Source organism: Delphinus delphis, chromosome 20 (assembly GCF_949987515.2).
Source record: "Delphinus delphis chromosome 20, mDelDel1.2, whole genome shotgun sequence".
Taxonomy (NCBI): Eukaryota; Metazoa; Chordata; class Mammalia; order Artiodactyla; family Delphinidae; genus Delphinus; species Delphinus delphis.
Genome location: NC_082702.1, coordinates 15793791 through 15813916, shown reverse-complemented (window position 1 = coordinate 15813916; position 20126 = coordinate 15793791). Strand labels below are relative to the sequence as shown.

The following is a 20126-nucleotide window of genomic DNA, read 5'->3' as shown; positions in this document are numbered from 1 at the left end:
CTTGGTTATTCTTATGAATTCTCTGGGACGCCCTCTTGATCACCAGGTGTCTCCTCTGGCCTCCTACAGCCTCCAGGCTTTTCCCAACGTTGCCCTGATACTCTGCCTGGGCTCCCCTCATCACAGCCCTGACCACCCTGGGCTGTCGCTGTTTGAAGATGGGTCTGTCTACCCCTACTGGACTAAGAGCTCTGTGAGGCCAGGCCTGGGGTTGTGTTTGGTCACTGTTGTGTCCCTAACCCTGTTCACCTGGAAGCCTAGCTCAGAAGGAGCTTCAGTAAATGCTTATTAAATGAGAGAGCGGCTTGCTTCTTCTCTCTGTCCCTCCGTGGACGTGTGGCCTTAGCCCAGCCTCTAGATTTCAGTGCCTCTGTGTCTGCTCTTCATCTGTGCTCCTCACCTGGGCGTCCACTGGAGTAAAGCAAATTCCCGCGTGAGCCACTAGCTGGCTGAGTAGAGCTGACCCCAGGCCCATCGCAGGATCGTCTGCCTCAGGGTTGGTGGGGGAGCTCATTAGTCTTTGATCAATGCCCTTGCTATGCTCTAGGGTCATCTAAAGATCTCTCTTGAGCCACAGAGCCCCCTGAGCTTGGGCTGGCTGAGGTCGAGATGAGCCCTTCCCCAAGGAGGCGGCTTCCGTACAGGGCAGCTGCCTGGGCAGCAGCTCAGGACCTTTATTGACCGTATGAGCCCTGGGGGTGCTAATGGGGTACCCTCAGGCCCCGCCCCAGCAGCCTCCGCCGAAGTTCTTGACTGAGCAGTTCCTGTTCCCTGCGGGCACCCCGCAGTACGCTTTGGTTCTCCTGGGCCCTCCGGATCAGGTAGGGGATCACTTCCTCCAGGGAGCCATAGGGGATGGACTTGTACACAGCATAGCCAGCCTGCCCTGGAGGGAGAGTAGTTGCAGGGTGTGGGCTGGTGTTTGGGGGAGAGGCTCCCCCAGGCCCCATCTGGAACAGAGATTTCCATTTCTGAGAACATGGCAGACTAGGTGGGTTGGACAAAATCTCCCACTGAAAAAACTAAAAATCCTGGAGTAAACATTAAAAAAAAAATCTTCTCAAAGTTATGAAAATGCTTAATCCAAGAATTAAGAGAAAGTGAGAATCCAGAGAAGGAAGGGTTACACAAGAAGCATTTCTATCCTGAAGGCAAAATTGGGCTGCTACTTAATGACTTCAAAGCTCAGGGGGTACAGAAATGGAGGCCCAAAGCCTGACCACGGTAAGAGTTATAAAGGAGAACTTCCCCAGATTAAGTTGGAATCCAAAAATCTAGACCCTCAAAGTAAGAGATAACAAGAAGTCAAACCTCCCACCCTCCCTCACTCCCGGGGAATGGCCTTGACCATGAGCAGAGCAAGGAAAAAACTAGAGAAATCCATCTCTGATAGGTTGTGGCCATGGGTTAGTCCCCTAAAATATTTGCAGCCTCAATTTGCATCCCTGGGATATCTCAAAAAAAACCCCTCAAGCTGTGAAGTTAGGGTACACTGACTTTGTACCCCTCAGCACCTGGCAGAAGAAAACATAAATCTTCTGGTCTCAGGCCCTGGTGAACAACACAGTAAAGAAAACAAAGCACACAGGTGACAAGATACCACGATGAAGAACCAACAGAAACAACAGACCGCAGACACAGAGACACAGGCCCGCAAGGCCTTCAGCTATGGGACAGATCTATCTGGAAGGGTCTGGCGCTCGGACCGGCTGCAGGCTCTGGATGGGAGCCTGGCCAGGCATTGTCTGGGAACGGAAGATGGGATCTGTTTGGGAGGGAATGAGGCCTGGGGCTGACTGGGTGGGATGTGGGAGTGGGGCTGGGAGGGACAGATCATTCACGTACCCAGTGCCAGGGAGACATGGTCACACATCCCCAGAAGTTGTCCAAAACAGACAGGCCCATCCAGAGGAATGCCCAGCTCCCACATGCTACAGAAAAGGCCACATCATCAATCCAGACAGTGGCTGGATCCAGAGCTGAAAGTCAGCCATGATGCGCTCATATGGCTGTGCTAGTTATTCAAATGTTGAAGTACTTCCAAACTCACTGATAAATAACCACTGCCCTGGGCCCCCTGAAGGATCCCCAGTGAGTCCCCACTTCTTCCCTGGAGCCCTGGGACCTCCCCATGCCCCAGCAAATAAGGGGCAATGCCTTGTTCAGCTAGGGCCTATGGGACCTGCAGGTGTAGCAGGAGTTAAATATTTTGAATATCCTCCCCAGATCCCCTTTGAACCTACTGGCCCACACTGTCCCTCCCCTTGTTCCACATCCACCACCCTTTGGGTACCTATTTCCCAGTCCCCTACTTCATACCGCTTGGTTGCCTGGTGAACAGAGTCCTCATTGTGGGAAGCCACCATGAGGGGGCACATGGGGCCACGATGGGACACCTGGGTCAGCATCAGCTCCAGACAGCGGCTGTAACTGAAGGGAGATAAAGGCCTGGCATATGACACCTGGTAAGTGAGAGTTAGGCCCCAGGGACTGGGGATTTCTGTCCTTGGGAGGTGGGGTGCCTAAGGGCAAGGACCCTGAAGTCGGGAAGTACCTGCATCCCACCTGCCTCCCCTGCGAAAGACATCCCCTCTCTGAGGCTTTTTCCTCTCTTTAACAACCCACGTTCACCTAACAGTGTTGTTGTGAGGATGGAGTGAGATGAGGGTGGACATAAAGCCTCTGGCACAATGGCACTCCACAGCAAAGGGCCACATCACACAAGATGACATTTATCCAAGGTCATTCACTGCAGCAGTGTCTACAGAGCAGGGTTAGTAACAACCCAAATGTCTGTAAGTGGGGGACCGGCTAAATGAACACCCAGAGGAGAGTGGAGTGCCCCTGCGGGGGCAGGGAGACCCCGTGATTACATGGTGATGGGAGCGGATGTGAGCTGTGTCGGTGTGTTCATTTTCATATCATTTTGATTTTTGAATCATGTGAATGTATTATTTATTCAAAATCTCTATTAAAACATTAACGGTACTGTGCTGGAGAAGATGTGGAGAAATTGGAACCCTCCCACCGTGCTGGTGTGAGTCTAAAATGCTGCAGCCACTTTGGAAAACCATCTGGTAGTTCCTCAAAAAGTTAAACATGGAGTGACCATATGACCCAGCGATTCCAGTCCTAGAGAACTCAACTTTTTTTTTTTTTTTTTTTTTTTTTTTGCGGTACGCGGGCCTCTCACTATTGTGGCCTCTCCGGTTGCGGAGCACAGGCTCCGGACGCTCAGGCTCAGCGGCCATGGCTCACAGGCCCAGCCGCTCCGCGGCATGTGGGATCTTCCCAGACTGGGGCACGAACCCGTGTCCCCTGCATCGGCAGGCGGACTCCCAACCACTGCGCCACCAGGGAAGCCCTGGGGTTTCTCTTTGAGGTGATGAAAACGTTCTGGAATTAGATAGTGGTGATGGCTGCACAATCTTATGAACATACGAAAGGCCACTGAATTGTGCACTTTAAAATAGCAAATTTTACGATATGTGAATTATATCTCAGTAAAAAAAACCAAAAATGGTGCCAAATGATTAAGCCTATGGGACACAAATGTGCCTAGGAAGCTTCATGGGCTTGGATGCAAGCTTAGCCTTCGTGGCTTGGCAACTTGCTCTGGAAGCTTGGTGAGTACTTGCAATTCTACAGACCTCTCCTTGGTCCACTGTGAAATGGAATTGGGCTTTGAAAACTCCATGAAGACAGGGCCTGGTGGCCACCTTGGTTGCCACTGCAACCAGGGTGCAACACAGTTCCTGATCTAAATCAGGTGGTCAGGGACTTCCCTGTTGGCACAGTGGTTAAGAATCTGCCTGCCGGTGCGGGGGACAGGGGTTGGAGCCCTGGTCCGGGAAGATCCCACATGCCGTGGAGCAACTAAGCCCATGTACCACAACTACTGAGCCTGAGTTCTAGGGCCCGTGAGCCACAACTACTGAGCCTGCGTGCCATAACTACTGAAGCCCGTGCGCCTAGAGCCCGTGCTCCACAACAAGAGAAGCCACCGCAATGAGAAGCCCACACACAGCAACGAAGAGTAGCCCCCACTTGCTGCAACTAGAGAAAGCCTGAGCGCAGCAACAAAGACCCAACACAGCCAAAAATAAATAAATAAATAAATAAATTTAAAAGAAAAATAAAGTGGTCAGCAAGTATGTATTGAAAGATAAATTCTGTTTTTTTTTTTTTTTTTGGCTGCGGCCTCTCGGCTCACATGATCTTAGTTCCCCAACCAGGGATTGAACATGGGCCCCTAACAGTGAAAGCCCAGAATCCTAACCACTGGACTGCCAGGGAATTCCCTGAAAGAATAAATTCTTTCTTCCCAGGGCCATGGGATGGTGGCCCAAGGAACTCACAATGATTTGAGGTGAGTAAAAATGTGGGTTCTAGAGCCAGTCTGCCAAAAATCTTGGCCCTGCCACTCACTAGCTGTGCAACCGCGGGTAAGTGATTCCATTTCTCTGTGCCTCGATTTCATCCTCTGTGAAATGGGGATGATAATAATAGTATCTACCGCTTGGGTTGTTTATTCATTCTTTCAACAGATCTGTACCAAGCACCCACCACACAGCAGGCGCAATTTTAAGCACTGGGGGTTCAGCAGTGAACAAATCAGAATGCCCTGCCCTCCTGGGCCCACGCTCCCGTGGGTGAGATGAATAATGAGCAACCGAATGTGAAACCTCAACTGCTGATAAGTGCCGGAAGAAAAATAAATCGAAGAAGTGAGTGGGTGTGGAAAGTTCTAGTTTTTGATAGGAAGGTCCCCTGAGAATGTACCAACAAATAAAGATCTAAGGAGGTGAGGGATTGAGCCACACCACTGTCTGGAGGGAGAAGGTTCTGGGCAGCGGGAACAGGAAGTGCAAAGGCCCTGGGGGTCATCAAGGAGGCCAGTGTGGCTGGAGTGAAGTGAGCGAGGGGACAGGATTGCAGGCCGCTGCAAGGATCTGGGGGTTATCAAGGGTGCACTGGGCGCCATGGGGGGATTTTGAACTGAGGAGGGACAAGATTTGAGGCAGGTTCCCTCTGGCTGCACGTGGAGACCGAATGGGGAGGGGGTTAGAGAAGGGAGCAGGAAGCCCAAGGAGGAGGCTGCTCTTCAGGTGGGAAGTGACGGTGTCCTGGACTGGGGAGAGGGAGTGTTGTGTGGACCCACACAGGACACTCAGCACCCTGGGGAGTGAGCTCTGATGAAAGGTTAGATGCTAATATTATTTGTCTCAGAGGCCAGCCTGCCCCAGTCCCACCTCTGACTGGTAGCCTTGTAGTCAGGCTGAGTGGGATCTTCGGTACCCTGGAGCCGGGCCACCTCTCTCTCCTTGTCCAGATATGCCCCTCGTACCAGCTTCACCCCGAAGGCCAGGCCAGCCCTGTCTGCGGCCTCAGCATCCCGCCTCAGCTGCTCGTAGGTGTCCTGGCAGAGCACAGAGGCAGCTTCGGGTCAAGGTGCCGGGACCCCGGCCTGCGGTCCCCTCCCCCGGACCCCCCCCCCGCCCGCCCCAAGTGCACCACACACCTTCAGATAGGCCTGGTAAGTGTTCCACACCCAGGGCCCGCCTTCCCTGGGGCCGTTCCAGCGAGTGGCCAGAGCGGCCACCAGCAGAGAGAGTGCAGGGTTCAGGGAGGTGTACTCAGCGTCCACCAGGAGCCTCACATGCTGGGCCCGGGCGTGCTGAGGGTGAGAGAGACTGTGGTCGGGCCCCCAGGAGTGACCAGCAAGCAGGTGCAGCGGAGCCAGACCGCGGCCGCAGGTGTTACCTGTACCACCCGGTGCAAACGGCTCAAGGAGGCCTGGAGATGCCGGGTTTGCTCGACATTGAGGCAGGAGACCTGGAGGTCCTGTGGGGGGTGGGGGGTGGCAAGAGCAGTTCAGGGCTACTGGACCCTTCCAGAGCCTAAGTCTTCTCTCCCCCACCAGCAGGAAGGGAAAAACAGTTTAGAAATTGTTCGAAATCTGAAAAGTAGCTGGATCACATTGATATTATTTACTGAGGGATAATACAATGGTTGAGAGCTCAGAATCTGAGTTTGAATCCTGGCTCCACGACTTACTGTGTGGCCTTGAACAAATCATATAACCTCTCTGGGCCTCAATGTTCTCCTCTGTAAAATGGGGGTGATGATAATAACTACCTCATGGAGTCGCTGTGTGGATAAAAATGGGTTAATATATGAGCTGTGCCTGGACATACACAGGACAGGACAGTGCCAGAATATGATGAGCGCTCAATACCTGTTATGATAATAGGTGGCTTCAGATGCCAGCTTATGTATTTAATCTTTACAACGATCCTAGCAGGCAGATGTTATTCCAAGCTCCGTTTTCCACTGGGAGACTGACGTGACTTGGAATTAGCATCTAGAAAGTGCTTGGAACAGTAGCCAGCTCAGAATAAGAGCCATAAGTGTTACCTCGCATTCGTCTCTTGGGACCTCAGTTTCCTCAGCGAACTTTGAAGGCCTCATTGCAGCTCACAAGGCTCGCCTGGTCTGACCCCTCTGCTCTCACCTCCTCCCACCCTCCACCTGGCTTACTGCCCTCCAGCCTCACGGGCCTCCCTGCTAGTCTTTGAATGTGCCAGGTACCTTCCCACCTCAGAGCCTTTGCTCTGGCTGTTCCTTCCGCCTGGAACACTTTTCGCCCAGATGTCCACTTACTTCACTCCAACCTCTCCGCAGGGTCTTTATTTCAATGCCACCTTCTCTATGAGGTTTTCTCTGGTTTGAACTTGCAACTCCCTTCCTGGGGCTTTCCCTTCCCCTTCCTCAGCCTTATTTTTCCCTACAATGGCTGTCTATACTTGTCACATATCGGCTTTGTTTTTTGTTTTAGTATAATTAAACATTTATTACATTTTTTCACACACTTATGGATAGAGTGAAGAGAGGGCAATGTTTCTCTGTGTCTGTCTCTGCGCCACACTCCCCATCTCAATCCAAGATCATTTGATTGTAAGGGAACAATAAACAGAAACCTTTCAAAAGAGCTCAAGTGAAAAGGCGGTTTACTAACATGGGGAAGCTCTCAGAGCCCAATTTCTTTTTTTTTTTTTTTTTGCGGTATGCGGGCTTCTCACTGTTGTGGCCTCTCCCGTTGCGGAGCACAGGCTCCAGACACGCAGGCTCAGCGGCCATGGCTCACGGGCCCAGCTGCTCCGCGGCATGTGGGATCTTCCTGGACCGGGGCGCGAACCCGTGTCGCCTGCATCGGCAGGAGGACTCTCAACCTCTGCGCCACCAGGGAAGCCCTCGGAGCCCAATTTCAAAAGCACCTACTTTATCTGCATTAATAAATTTGATCCCCTAAAACAATTAAGTAAATATTATTCCCAATTTCCAGATTAGGAAACTGAGACCCCAAGGGGTACTAGAACCTAAACTTGAAAAAGAATGATTTTCCTGGCTGGGTGCGCTTCCCACCCCCCCACCCCCACCCCCACTCCCCGCGCCTCGGCACAGAGGCCCTGCAAGCCCCAACTTGGCTTTGGTTTTAACAATTGAGAGTCTCTTGCGCCTCCCAGACTAGCAAGTAATTACCTCGAGGGCAGAGATTTTGTTTATCTTGGTCATCATCCCCACCCCTGGCACAGCACCTGGAATGTGGTAGATGTTCAACAAACGTTTAGGGAATTGTTACATTTGTAATGTGGAAATAATAACTATCCCTAGTTCAGGGTCCTCTTATGGGGATTCGAGGGTGAATGTGACCTGCTGGTGACTCAGGGAGTCCAGCTGGGTTCAAAGAAACTGGGAAGTTAAAGGAAGAGGAACAGGTGGAATTTAGGGCTCCAGTATGGTCAACAGGATGGGTATGGATACCATCCTGGGGGAGAAGACTCTCCAGGAGAAGGGAAGGGTGAGGGGCACCTGCGGAGCTCTTCTCCCCAGTCAGAGAATTGTCTCCCTATGGGGCATCATCCCAGGAGAGTTCTGGGGTGTGAGCAGCTGGTGGAGCCGCCGCCCTCACAGAGGGACGGCAGGGTGCCACATGCAATTTCAGGTCCTCATTTACCCTTCACCACCCTCTGAAGTAGGGACTATTGTCATCCCCATTTTACAGAGGGGGAAACAGAGGTGAAGGCATAGAGAGTTGAAGTCATTCGTCTAAAATCACACAGCTTGGGACTTCCAAGCTGTGTCTGGTGGAGAATGGTTAAGAATCCGCCTGCCAATGCAGGGGACACGGGTCCAAGCCCTGGTCCGGGAAGATCCCACATGCCACGGAGCAACTGAGCCCGTGTGCCACAACTACTGAGTCTGCACTCTAGAGCCTGTGAGCCACAACTACCGAGCCCGTGTGCCACAACTACTGAAGCCTGCATGCCTAGAGCCTGTGCTCCGTAACAAGAGAAGCCACAGCAATAAGAAGCCCACGCACCTCAACAAAGAGTAGCCCCCGCTTGCCGCAACTAGAGAAAGCCCGCATGCAGCAACGAAGACCCAACGCAGCCAAAAATATAAATAAATAAATAAACTTATAAAATCACACAGCTTGACCTGGGATTTAAACCTCAGCATCTTCAGGCGGAGAGTAAATGCTTCCCTTGAACACATATAAACCACTTAGGACAGTGCACGTTGTGAGTGGTAAGTTCTCCACCATTAATTTTCTGTTTCAGACTCACCTGCTCCATTCATTTACTCATTTATTTAACATGTTTATCACATCTTGTCTAGGTGCCATGGCCTGGGATATGGCCGTTGACAGGACAGTTATGAATCGTGCTGTGGAGCCAGTGGCTGTGAAGACCAAGGATGGGTGGGGCCTGGGATCGGGATGGGGGTGGTAGGACTGCTCTGAGATGGGGACAGGAGGAAGGGGCAGGTTTGGGGAGACACAGGCCAGTGTGGGACCCAGTTGGTGTGAGGGGTCTGGGGGATGTCCAGGCAGAGGTTCCAGAGGGACTCAGAGGAAAGGCTGGGGCTGGAGACAGAAGGCAGGCATCATGAGCGCAGAGCAGGGAAACAGGCTGTAGGGGTGGGTGTGAAGGCCCCTTGGAGGGGAGTAAGGACTGAGAGAGGAGTGAGCCGGGACCTCGCCCTGGGGAACCTCCATATTTAAGAGTCAGGCAGAGTAAAACCCAACGAAGATTGAGAATGAGCTGGCAGAGGTGGAAAAGGAACACCAGGTGTGATGGTGTTGGGGAAGCCAAGGGAAGCTAGTGACACAGAGGGATGAGGGCCCCTCTGTCATCGTGCAGATGCCAGCCTGGCAGGGGCTTTAGTCTTTGAAAACACCCTGGGAAGAAATTACTATCACTGCCCTCACATGAGTAAACGAAGTTCATGAAGAGGTGAAATTCGGTACACTCCAAAGCTGATCCTTTGAAGCACTAAGTCCTGCTTCTATGTGTTCTGTGACACATATTAAAAATTACGAATTAAAAAAAGAAACCTCAGCAGGTCCCAGACAGCATGATTTGGGATGATGGAGACTCAGAAACCACCCGGGTGTCCATCCCAGGAGAGGTAAACCATGCGGCCAGAAGCAGCCATTAAAAACAATGGATTAGGGACTTGCCTGGTGGTCCAGTGGTTGGGACTCCACACTCCCAGTGCAGGGGGCCCAGGTTCGATCCTTGGTCAGGGAACTAGATCCCACATGCTGTAACTAAGAGTCCACATGCTACAACTAAAAGATCTCGCACGCGGCAACGAAGATCCCGCGTGCCACAGCTAGGACCCAGAGCAGCCAAACAAATAAATAAATATTTTAAAAAATGGATTAGATGTACACAGAGATGCTTGGAGGGATCTTAAAATCAGAGTGCTCAGTGAAAAAAGTAAGAAACAGAATGCCATAATGTTACTTGTGTGCGTTTAAAACTATACCCTCCACCCCCCACCCAGCCCCATTGATGGAGAAGGGCACAAGGGAACTTCCTGCAGTGATGGAAAGGTTCTATACCTTGATAGGGATTTGAATTGCTCAGATGTGTATTTGTCAAAGCTCATCATCAAAGGGTACATTTACAATGTGTGCATTTCATTGTATGTAAATTTTACCTGAAAAGAAATACATACAGAACTCTAATTAGTGATGTGCGTTCTGAAGCATTTGGGGGAGAAGTGTGCTGATGTCTGCAACTTACTTTGAAATGCAACAAAAAAATGTGGATTGATGGATGGATAGAGGAATGGATAGAAGGATAGATACGATTTAAAGCAAGTATAAGCCCAGTGGCATGGACATACATACACTACCAAGTGTAAAACCGATAGCTAGTGGGAAGCAGCCGCATAGCATAGGGAGATCAGCTCGGTGCTTTGTGCCCACCTAGAGGGATGGAATAGGGAGGGTGGGAGGGAGGGAGACGCAAGAGGGAAGAGATATGGGGATATATGTATATGTATACCTGATTCACTTTGTTATACAGCAGAAACTAACACACCATTGTAAAGCAATTATACTCCAATAAAGATGTTTAAAAATAAATAAATAAATAAAGCAAATATAGTTAAATGTTAACGGCAGCAGGTATATGGGTGTTCACTGTAAAATTCTTTCAACTTTTCTGTACGTTTGAAAATTTTCATAATAAAATGGTGGAAAAATATGCCCCCAAAGAGCATATACTTGGCAAAACAAAATCACAGTAACAAAGAGATACATGCTGCTGATGGCAGGGAAGGTAGAAATAAGATATGGAAATAAAGAATAAATGAAAGAGGGACTTCCCTGGTGGCGCAGTGGTTAAGACTCTGTGCTCCCAACTCAGGGGGCCCAGGTTCGATCCCTGCTCAGGGAACTAGATCCCACATGCATGCTGCAACTAAGGGGCCTGCCGGCTACAATTAAGAGCACACGTGCCACAACTAAGGAGCCCACCTGACACGACTAAAACCCGGCGCAACCAAATAAGTAAATGAATAAAGTAAATATTTTTCAAAAGTTACAGTTAATTAAAAAAAAAGAAGTGAAAAAACAAATGAGTGAATGAATGAACCAAAACCCATTGGTCTAATCATAGCTTCCAGCTAGTTAGCACACACTAGCATAGCTGAGTCGATTGATAAAATATTGATTACTTTCTTCTAGCTGGTAAAGAGCTGCTGTCTCAGTGTCTCCTCTGAGAGCTCCCAGCCCCCAGGCCCCTCCCCTAGAGTCCCCAGGTGACCCCTATTCCATTTATTCCAGCCATGCCCCAGGTCTGTAGCCACACTTATTCTGACCATTCTAAACCTGGAAAGTAGAGGTAGTTAAACATTTTGAACATGCCTCTGGCGGGTGCCTGCTACCTCCAAGTCCAGGGGGCTCTGCTTCCCCCACATTCCCCACCAACCATTCAATCTCCCCCAGCCTGAGCTCCTTACCTGCCCAGAGTCCATGGCTTCGGCCAGTCTTTCAGGGCTCAGCTCCAAGGACCCCCCTGGCCTTCGGACGCGTGAGGTTAGCTCCTTCTGGAATGGGGTGGTAGATGGGGTAGCGAGGGGGACCTGGGGGGCGCCCACCCCCTCCCCTCCCACCCTGCCGGTCCCTTACACAGAGCCGAGTGCTCATCAGCGCCGTAATCTTCAGCTGCATGAGGATGTTTCCAGTCGGGCCGGGGCTCTCCAGGAGGCCTCGTGACAGGTCCACACATCGAAGCATAGCGCTGAGGTTCCCCTCATACCAGGCCTCGCTGCCCAGCCAGCAGGCGTCAGGGTTTGGAGCCCACTAACCCCCTTCTTGCAAGCCTCCCGGCCACCCTGGTCCCTGGCCCCCTACTCACCCAGTCTTGACAGCTGAGTCTGGCTCCTCCTCAGTGGGCACCGCCAGCAGGGGCCGGAGGCCTAGGCTCTGCAGCTGTTGGACACAGCCCCTCACCTCCTCTGTGGTCTCACCAGCCACAAACTGCCCGTAGACGGATGCTCGGAGAAACGCGCCCGAGAGCTGGGACCCCAAGAGTCGCTGAGACCAGGCTTGGAGCTGGGGTGACAGGGAGCGAGGGCTCAGAGCCTGGCCCTGGGGAGCCCCTGGGCCAGTCCCCACGGTCACTGCTCACCGCCAGGCCGTGGGTGACCAGAGGGGGCCAGGCACACAGCCGTAGTACCAGCAAAGCCCGGGTCAGTTCTCCTGTGCTCTTGAGGTGGAAGGCCCCACCATCAAAGCGCAGGGGCTTCCAGCCCCCAGCGGAGGGCCCCGCTTGGGAGCAGAGCACACGACAGGTCCAGAGCATCAGGACTCCTCCGCCACTTCCACACCAGGTCAGGGGGCTTTGGAGGCAGCTGGTCCACCTAGTGCCCCTTGCCCGGCCAGGGGCAGTGACTGATTAACCAGACAGTAACCAGGGAAAGGCAAATCTTTAGGATCACAGGCTCCTTGAGGGGCAGTTAATTATTAACTTATGGGGACATAGTTCAGAATAATGGGGACAGGAAAGGAAACCCCCCAAAACAGCCCCCAACGACCCTCAGAATAACAGCTCACAGTTATTAGGTGCCCATCATATGCCAGTGGGTGTTAAGTGAGAATGTGGGCTCTGGGAGCAAGGCAGTGTGGCTTTGTGGCCTTGAGAAAGTTATTAACCTCTCTTGTTGCAATTGCTTCATCTTAAAATGGGAGAGAAGGTAGTGCTACTGAATAAATTTGAAAATGCACATAACCTTTTACCTATCTGTTCCATATTAAGTATATATCTTAGAGAACTTGAACATGGGCATCAGGAAACATGCACAGGAAGAAATGTTCCCAGCAGCATTGTTTGTAATAGTCCCAAATGGGAATTTCCATCAACTGGAGAATGGATAAATACATTGTGGTATAGTCATACAACAGAATACTACAGAGCAGTGAAAAGAGCATAAACTACTGACACACACAACCACATGGATAAATCTCACACACGTGGTGTGTGAAAGAAACCAGACACCAAACAGCCAGACAGGACATGCTGTCTTGTTCTATTCAAAAAACTCAAAAGCAGGGATAATGAAATGGCAATATAGTATGGGGGATACATACATGGGTGGTCAAACTACAAAGAAACGCAAGCAAGGAAATTATTATCACAAAAGTCAGAAAGGTGGTTACCTCAAGGGATTAGAGGAGTTGTAACTGGGTAGGGGCTCATGGGGGCTTCTATGTCCTTTTTATCTTAACCTGATGAGGAGTCACAGTTGTTCACATTATAAGTATTTTTTAAAGCCATACGTTTATATGTTACACTCCTGAATGTACAGTACATTTCACCATAAAATAAAAATAAGAAATGAATCATAGTGTCAGCCTCACGGAGTTGTTACGAGGATCCAGTGAGCTCGTGGACACACACAGCCTGGTATACAGTATGTGCTCAATACATACTGGCTGTGATCATTAAGTTTTGTGTACGTACAACCCCATTGGTGTCTATGCCCCTGAAGAGGTATATGACATTAATCACCCCTGTGTTTAGGGATCCCCAAAACCACCTCAGGCTCACCGATTCGCTGGAGGGACTCAACTCAGAAAAACTGGTTTACTCGTGGTTACGATTTATTACAGTGAAAGGATACAGATTAAAAATACCAAAGGGAAGAAGCTATGGGACACAGGAGACATACGACCTGGAGACGCCAAGACAAGACATAGGTCCTGGAGACACCAAAGCAAGCTTCTCATTGTCCTTTCCCAGCGGAGCCCAGGGAATAGTGCTCAATTCTCCCAGCAACAAAACACGAAAACACACATGGAGTGCCACAGCCAGGGACATTCACATGAGCCATGGTGTCCAGACTTTTTATTGGGGGTCAGTCACATGGGCATGGCCTACCTCCCATATGACTGACCTTAGTCTCCAGCCCCTCCAGGGGTCAAGTTTATACTGCACAGCCCAAGGACCCCAGGTAAACAAAGATACTCCTAACAAGCAGGATATTCTAAGGGATTAGAGGTTACCTCCCAGGAGTTGGACAAAATTAATCCTTTAATGCACAACCTCCCATTCACAGATAGTAAAAGTGGAGCCTCAGAGAGGTAAAGATGTCTGAAGTCACACAGCCAGTGGCCAAGTGTGGATTTAATGTCCTTGTCCCCTAAACCCCAGGAATAATCTCATCAGTAGTTAACTTTGAGGTCTGCCCTAAAAGATAAGATAAATCACTCTAAAATAATGATGTTCCAGCCTGGTAATATATAAAAAAAAATCACCAAGCACACAAGAAAGTAAGCCACCGTGAGTGAGGGTTAGCAGAAGCAACTGCTCCAGTTAACAACTGTTGCAAAATAAACTACCCCTAATATTGGTAGCTTTTAAAAATAGAGATAATTTATTTTGCTTACAATTTCTCAATTTGGGCAGGGCTCGGTTCCGTTGTTTGTCTCTGTTCCATGTAGTATGAGCAGGGTTGGCTCAACTTGGGGCTGGAGGATGCACTTTCAAGATACTGTACTTACGTGTCTGACAACTTGGTGCTGGCTGTTGGCTGGAGATTCGGTCAGGTCTGTGGGCTGGGGGCCTCAGTTCCTCTCCACAGGATGCTTGGATTTCTTTGCAGCATGGTGGTGGAATTCTTAGAGTGAGCATCCTAAAGGAATCAGGGAGGAGTTGTACTGCCTTTTATGACCTAGCTTTAGAAATCACAATGTCACTTCTGCCATAGTCATAAACTTGCCCTGTGTCAAGTCATATTGTAAAGAGCAAATCTTGATTTGGCCATCTTTGGAAAAATACAATATAACACAACAACAAACAAAAGATTCAGACCTGCAAGAATTTCAGATATTGGAATTGTCAAAATCAGACTACAGACTAGCCCTTTGTAAAATTTTTAAAGAAATAAAATATACAATCACAAATGTAAGCAAGCAACAAGAGAGTATCAGGAATGAAAAAAGTGGATTTGAAAAATAAAAGATGAAACTTTTAGAGATTAAAAATATAACAAATATAATTCCCACAATAAAAATTAAAACAGTGGATTAGACATAGCTGAAGACAGAACTTTTGAACTGAAAGATTTATCAGAGGAAATTACATAGCACAAAGAGACAAAGAGATGGATATATGAAAGAGAGATTAAGATACATCAAATATCTAATAAAAGACCAAAAAGCAGAAAATAGAACGGAGGAACAGCAATCTTTGAAGAAATGATGGCTGAGAATTTTCCAGAACTGATGAAAAACATGAATCCACAGTTCCAAGAAGCAAGTATATCCTAAACAAGATAAATACAAATAAATTCATGCCTAAATACATCAAAGCGAAATTGCACAACATTGAAGACAACCAGATCTACTATTTATCTTTGCATCCTCCAGAGTATAGCACGGACTAGATGCCCCACAAATTCTTATTGAATAAAATGGGTGGGCATACCAGGTCGAGATCACAGACGATTTAAAGACAAGGAGGTAAAGCATTTCTTCTTAACTACCTGAAACACAGAACTAGGATTGGTAGAAAGTGAAGTTGAAAATGACAGTGCGGTGGGGGGCAGAGGCTAGGTGGGGAACCTTGAGCTCCTGGCAGAACACAGCAAGCTGCTCAACTGTAGCTAGGGAAGGTTCTTGAAGTTCCCAGATGGTCCTTCTGTGGGTGACCACCCACTTCCTGCTGAGAGTAAAAGGGGCTTTAATATTAGCTCAGAGGCAGGGCAGTGTTCTAAGGGGGAGAACAACTGCAGAGGTCAGAGTCCTCTCGTTGGTTCTGACTGGGTCACCTGATGACCCGTAGGCCAATCACTGGGCTTTAGAAAATAAGACACTCTGGTTGGTCAGTTCCCAGGGCTATCCCTATTCGTGGAGCCCCAGGTAGAGTGGGCTACATACGAAGCACAAAGCATATCTGAAGTAGGAGACCAGGCAACGATGCTTCCCAAGAGGAGACTGCAGGTCACCAGGAAAAGGGTGAATGAACTCTGGATGACAGAACAACTGAGCTCATGAGTAATTCTGATGGTTCCGGAAGAGAATACATAACAAGAACTTAGAAAAGGGGTTGGCGTGTGGAAACTGCTAATAAATGCTGTCTGTCCGTTGTTGCATTTCAGCTATTCAGTGGCTTCGTATCACCCATAGGATAAAGTACAAACACCATAAGATGACCTTCGTGATATATCTTTGCCCATCTCGCCAGCCTCAATTCCTACCTCTCCCTGCCTTGACAGTTATTCTCCAGCGACAATTTTAAGAAAATCCCCCCGCACGCTGTGCTCCTGCGGTCTCCTATGTCTTGATGCCCTGCACAGCTACTTAGCCTTTAATATTGGGGCTCAGTGACGACTTAACATGCAGAAGACACTCCCACCACCACCACCAAGTTATTATCTCCAGCACAGACCCGTCCCCTGAGCTCCCAATACACAACAAATCTGGTAGATTGGTTCTTCCCAAAAGGGGCGGTACCGCCCCCTGGTGGGAGTTTTGGAAATTTGCGCAAACGTTTTTGGTTGCCGCGTTGACGGAGGGCGCTACAGACACTTTTTTTTTTAACATCTTTATTGGAGTATAATTGCTTTACAATGGTGTGTTAGTTTCTGCTTTATAACAAAGTGAATCAGTTATACATATACATATGTTTCCATATCTCTTCCCTCTTGCGTCTCCCTCCCTCCCACCCTCCAGACATTTAAGAGGCCAGCGTCAAGGCATGCTGCTGGATATTGCGTCCGCGTCCTGAACGACTTGAAAACATCGTTAAAGGCATTCATATGGGTAAAAAGATAAGTTTATAATTATCTTAAATTAATATAAATACGCATGCATGAAAAATTTTGGTATGGTTTAAAATATACGAACTTTTTTTCTGAAATGAAACTATACAGTAAATAGAGTGACAATTATAATTTATTTGTTCAGAACGGTACCAAGCGTTATTAACCATATCAGAAAATTATAATTCCAACCATAATGCCAGCTATGAGATGTAATGTAAAAAATTTAATGATATATAACACACATAAAGAAATGTGCCCATATCACGAGTATTGTGTGATAAATTTTCAAAAAATGACAACACCTGTGTAACTAGCACCCAGGTCAAGGAGCAACATTATCAGTCTCGTAAAAACCCTCCTTGTGTCCCTTTCTAATCACTGTCTCTCTCTCCCCCAAAGGTAACCACTCTTGCCACAAATCAGTTTTGACTGTTTTTAACTTTAAAGAGATGAAATCATACAGTATGTTCTCTTTTGGGTCTGACTTTTAATTCAACACTGTCCACGTTGTTGCTCTAGATAGTCTTCATTTCCCTTATGATCTCCTTTTCTTAACCCAGCTTGAGCCAATCCGATTTGATCTGTCTGAAATTTGGAATAAAGGCACTACATTTCAGAGTCAGGCAAGGGTGTGGTGCTCTAGAACTGGGGCAGTCAATTCCTGTACAAGCAATAATTATGGACAAAGAGGGAAGCTGGGTATCTACAAGGAGAGAATGGAGGAAATCTGCTGAGGGATGTAGACAAAAGATGATGGGACCAATGAAAGATAAAAAGAACTGGATAGGGCTTCCCTGGTGGCGCAGTGGTTGGGAGTCCGCCTGCCAATGCAGGGGACACGGGTTCGTGCCCCGGTCCGGGAGGATCCCACATGCCGCGGAGCGGCTGGACCCGTGAGCCATGGCCGCTGGGCCTGCGCGTCCGGAATCTGCGCGTCCGGAGCCTGCGCGTCCAGAGCCTGTGCTCCGCAGCGGGAGAGGCAGCAGCGGTGAGAGGCTCGCATACCACACACACACAAAAAAGAACTGGATAGATTTGCACAACCCATGAGACCCAGTTGTACTTCCGATTCTTTTCTTCTATGACATTGTCATGCACCTTTACAATGCACTTTTTAAAATCAACTTTTATTTTGATGTGATATCAGGCCTCCAGAAAAGTTCTAAGAAGGACACAAAGCATTTCAATACAGTTCACCCTCATTCCCCAAATGTCAACATTTTACCTTTGTTTTATCCTTTTCTATCTCTCTGTATAAACACACATTATTTTTCTCAGTTATTTGAGAGTAAATTGAAGACATGATAACCTTTTACCCTAAACGATTAAGTGCACACTTCCTAAGAACAAGGCATTCTCTTACCCAACCATAGTGTAATAGAATTAACATTGACACAATATTGTTATCTAATCTACAATTCTTACTCAGTTTTGTCAGTTGTCCCCATAATACCCTTTATGGAAAATATGTGTTGCCCTCAGTTGCTATGTCTCTTTAGTCTCCTTTAAGCTGGAACAATTCAGTCTTCTTTTGTGTTGTATGACCCTGACATATATGAAGATTACAGGACAGCTGTTTTGTGGAATATCCTTCAATTTCAATATGTCTCCCTCATGATTAGGTTCAGGTTATGCACTTTAATCAGGAATATCATTGACATACTGTTGTACCTTCAATATTTCATATCAGCAGGCCCATGATGTCAATCTCTTACATGCCTGGTAATGTTAACTTTGATCATTTGGTAATTACTATTTTTCCCTTAGTAAGTAATGAAGTAAATGCCTTTTAGCTCTACTAATTTGAGTGAGTTTCTTCCCCCTGGAAATTATTCATTTCTGTATCAGTTTACTAAAGACCCCATTCAAACTGGCTTAAGGGAGAGGGTAATTTATGGTTGCAACTAACTAACTGAAGACGCCATTCAGATTTACCTAAGGGAAAAGGGGAATGTATAGTCCAGGAGTGGCTCTGACTTTGGGTATAGCTGGATCCGGGGGCTTAGCATAATTAGGAACTTGTCTTATTCAATGATATCTATATAAATTAAGAGGGACTCGATTCTGGGCAGACAGAAGCAATAGATATCTGTTACATTGATTCAGACAGTAGCAAAGAGGAAGTAAAAAGTGCATGAAGAGACCCAACCACAGCCTGGGGGTTCCTTTGGTGAGCCTTACCCAAGTGGTTTATGTGGTTCTGAGCAACCCAGGACCTGGATTATCCACATATTTTGTTCCCTGGCCATAATGATTGGTTCAGGGATGGACGTAAGACCCAAGCTGGGCTGACGAAAGACAGCCCCAAGACCTTCCAGAACTATTGGCAAAAGATGTACTCTGGCTCCTGAGCTTCTGGAATGCCAGCCTAGAACTTTGTCCCCAAATGAAGGCTCTACCTGAGAATGAAGTCAACACAGAGAACAGCAAAGCCAAGAGATACAGAGAGATAGACCCCTCATAGTTTTGTTTCAATAAATTCACCTTTTCTCCTTAGCCAAAGTGGAAACAGAATGTTGTATGTTTCTCCTCCTTCTCCTTCTCCTCCTCCTCTTCCTTCTTCTCCTTCTCCACCTCCTCCTCTTCCTCCTTCTCCTCCTCCTCCTCCTCCTTCTCCTTCTTCTTCTCCTCCTCCTCCTCCTTCTCCTCCTCCTCCTTCTCCTCCTCCTCCTCCTCCTTCTCCTTCTTCTCCTCCTCCTCCTTCTCCACCTCCTCCTCCTCCTCTTCCTTCTTCTTCTCCTCTCTCTTTTTTTTTGGGGTGGGTGGGTGGGTGTGGGCCACCCTGCTTGGCTTGTGGGATCTTAGTTCTCTGACTAGGGATTGAACGTGCGCCCTCAGCAGTGAAAGTGCAGAGTCCTAACCACTGGGCAGCCAGGGAATACCCTGTAGTTTTCTTCTTTGAACAGGAAAAATATACAATTAGAAAAATTCTATTCTTAGGAATGGAGTATTTTTTTAATTAAAGGGAAATCAGTTGGACTCCAATGTATTTGTGTATTCAAGTGCTGTGGTATAAAAACTTATTTTAGCCTATGCTGATAAAAAATAATATGTGGACAAACACTTGTGGGTTTTTAAAAAATATTTATTTATTTATTTGGCTGTGCCAGGTCTTAGTTGCGGCACGTGGGATCTTCGTTGCGGCATGCAAACTCTTAGTTGTGACCTGTGGGATCTAGTTCCCTGACCAGGGATCGAACCCAGGCCCCCTGCATTGGGAGCACAGAGTCTTAGCCACTGGACCACCAGGGAAGTCCCTGGACAAACATTTGAACTAAACAGTTTTGACAATATGATTAATAAAATAGAACTGGGGGCCTAAAGAAAGATTATTCCTAACTATACTCTGTTCTCCATGGAAATAGACAGCTTCTCAGTTAACTTTTCCTGCTTTTCAATACAAAAAAATAAGAGACTAATAAGAACCTGCTGTATAAAAAAATTTAAAAATATAAGAATTCTCTTGCTGGGCTGCTTTATTATAGTGCCTTTTTAAAATA

At 48.0% G+C, this 20126-nt stretch overlaps 1 protein-coding gene across 5 annotated transcripts; it reads right to left on the bottom strand.

The window, feature by feature from the left end:
* Positions 1 to 436: 436 nt before the first annotated feature.
* Positions 437 to 15503, bottom strand: PRODH2 (proline dehydrogenase 2). Of its 5 annotated transcripts, XM_069540180.1 has the most exons (11): positions 15288 to 15503; positions 14363 to 14493; positions 11718 to 11914; positions 11489 to 11627; positions 11320 to 11406; positions 5764 to 5844; positions 5522 to 5677; positions 5253 to 5419; positions 2320 to 2430; positions 1846 to 1931; positions 437 to 950 (listed from the first exon to the last, which is right to left on the bottom strand). In XM_069540180.1, the coding sequence occupies exons 4-11, from the start codon at positions 11594 to 11596 to the stop codon at positions 550 to 552; spliced, it is 1197 nt and encodes a 398-aa protein (XP_069396281.1). In that variant the 5' UTR covers positions 11597 to 11627; positions 11718 to 11914; positions 14363 to 14493; positions 15288 to 15503; the 3' UTR covers positions 437 to 549. The 5 variants fall into 5 exon arrangements, with proteins under 5 accessions (XP_069396281.1, XP_059855411.1, XP_059855410.1 ...); XM_059999428.2 differs by lacking the exons at positions 14363 to 14493; positions 15288 to 15503 and adding an exon at positions 12039 to 12260; XM_059999427.2 differs by lacking the exons at positions 14363 to 14493; positions 15288 to 15503 and adding an exon at positions 11991 to 12259.
* Positions 15504 to 20126: the final 4623 nt, after the last annotated feature.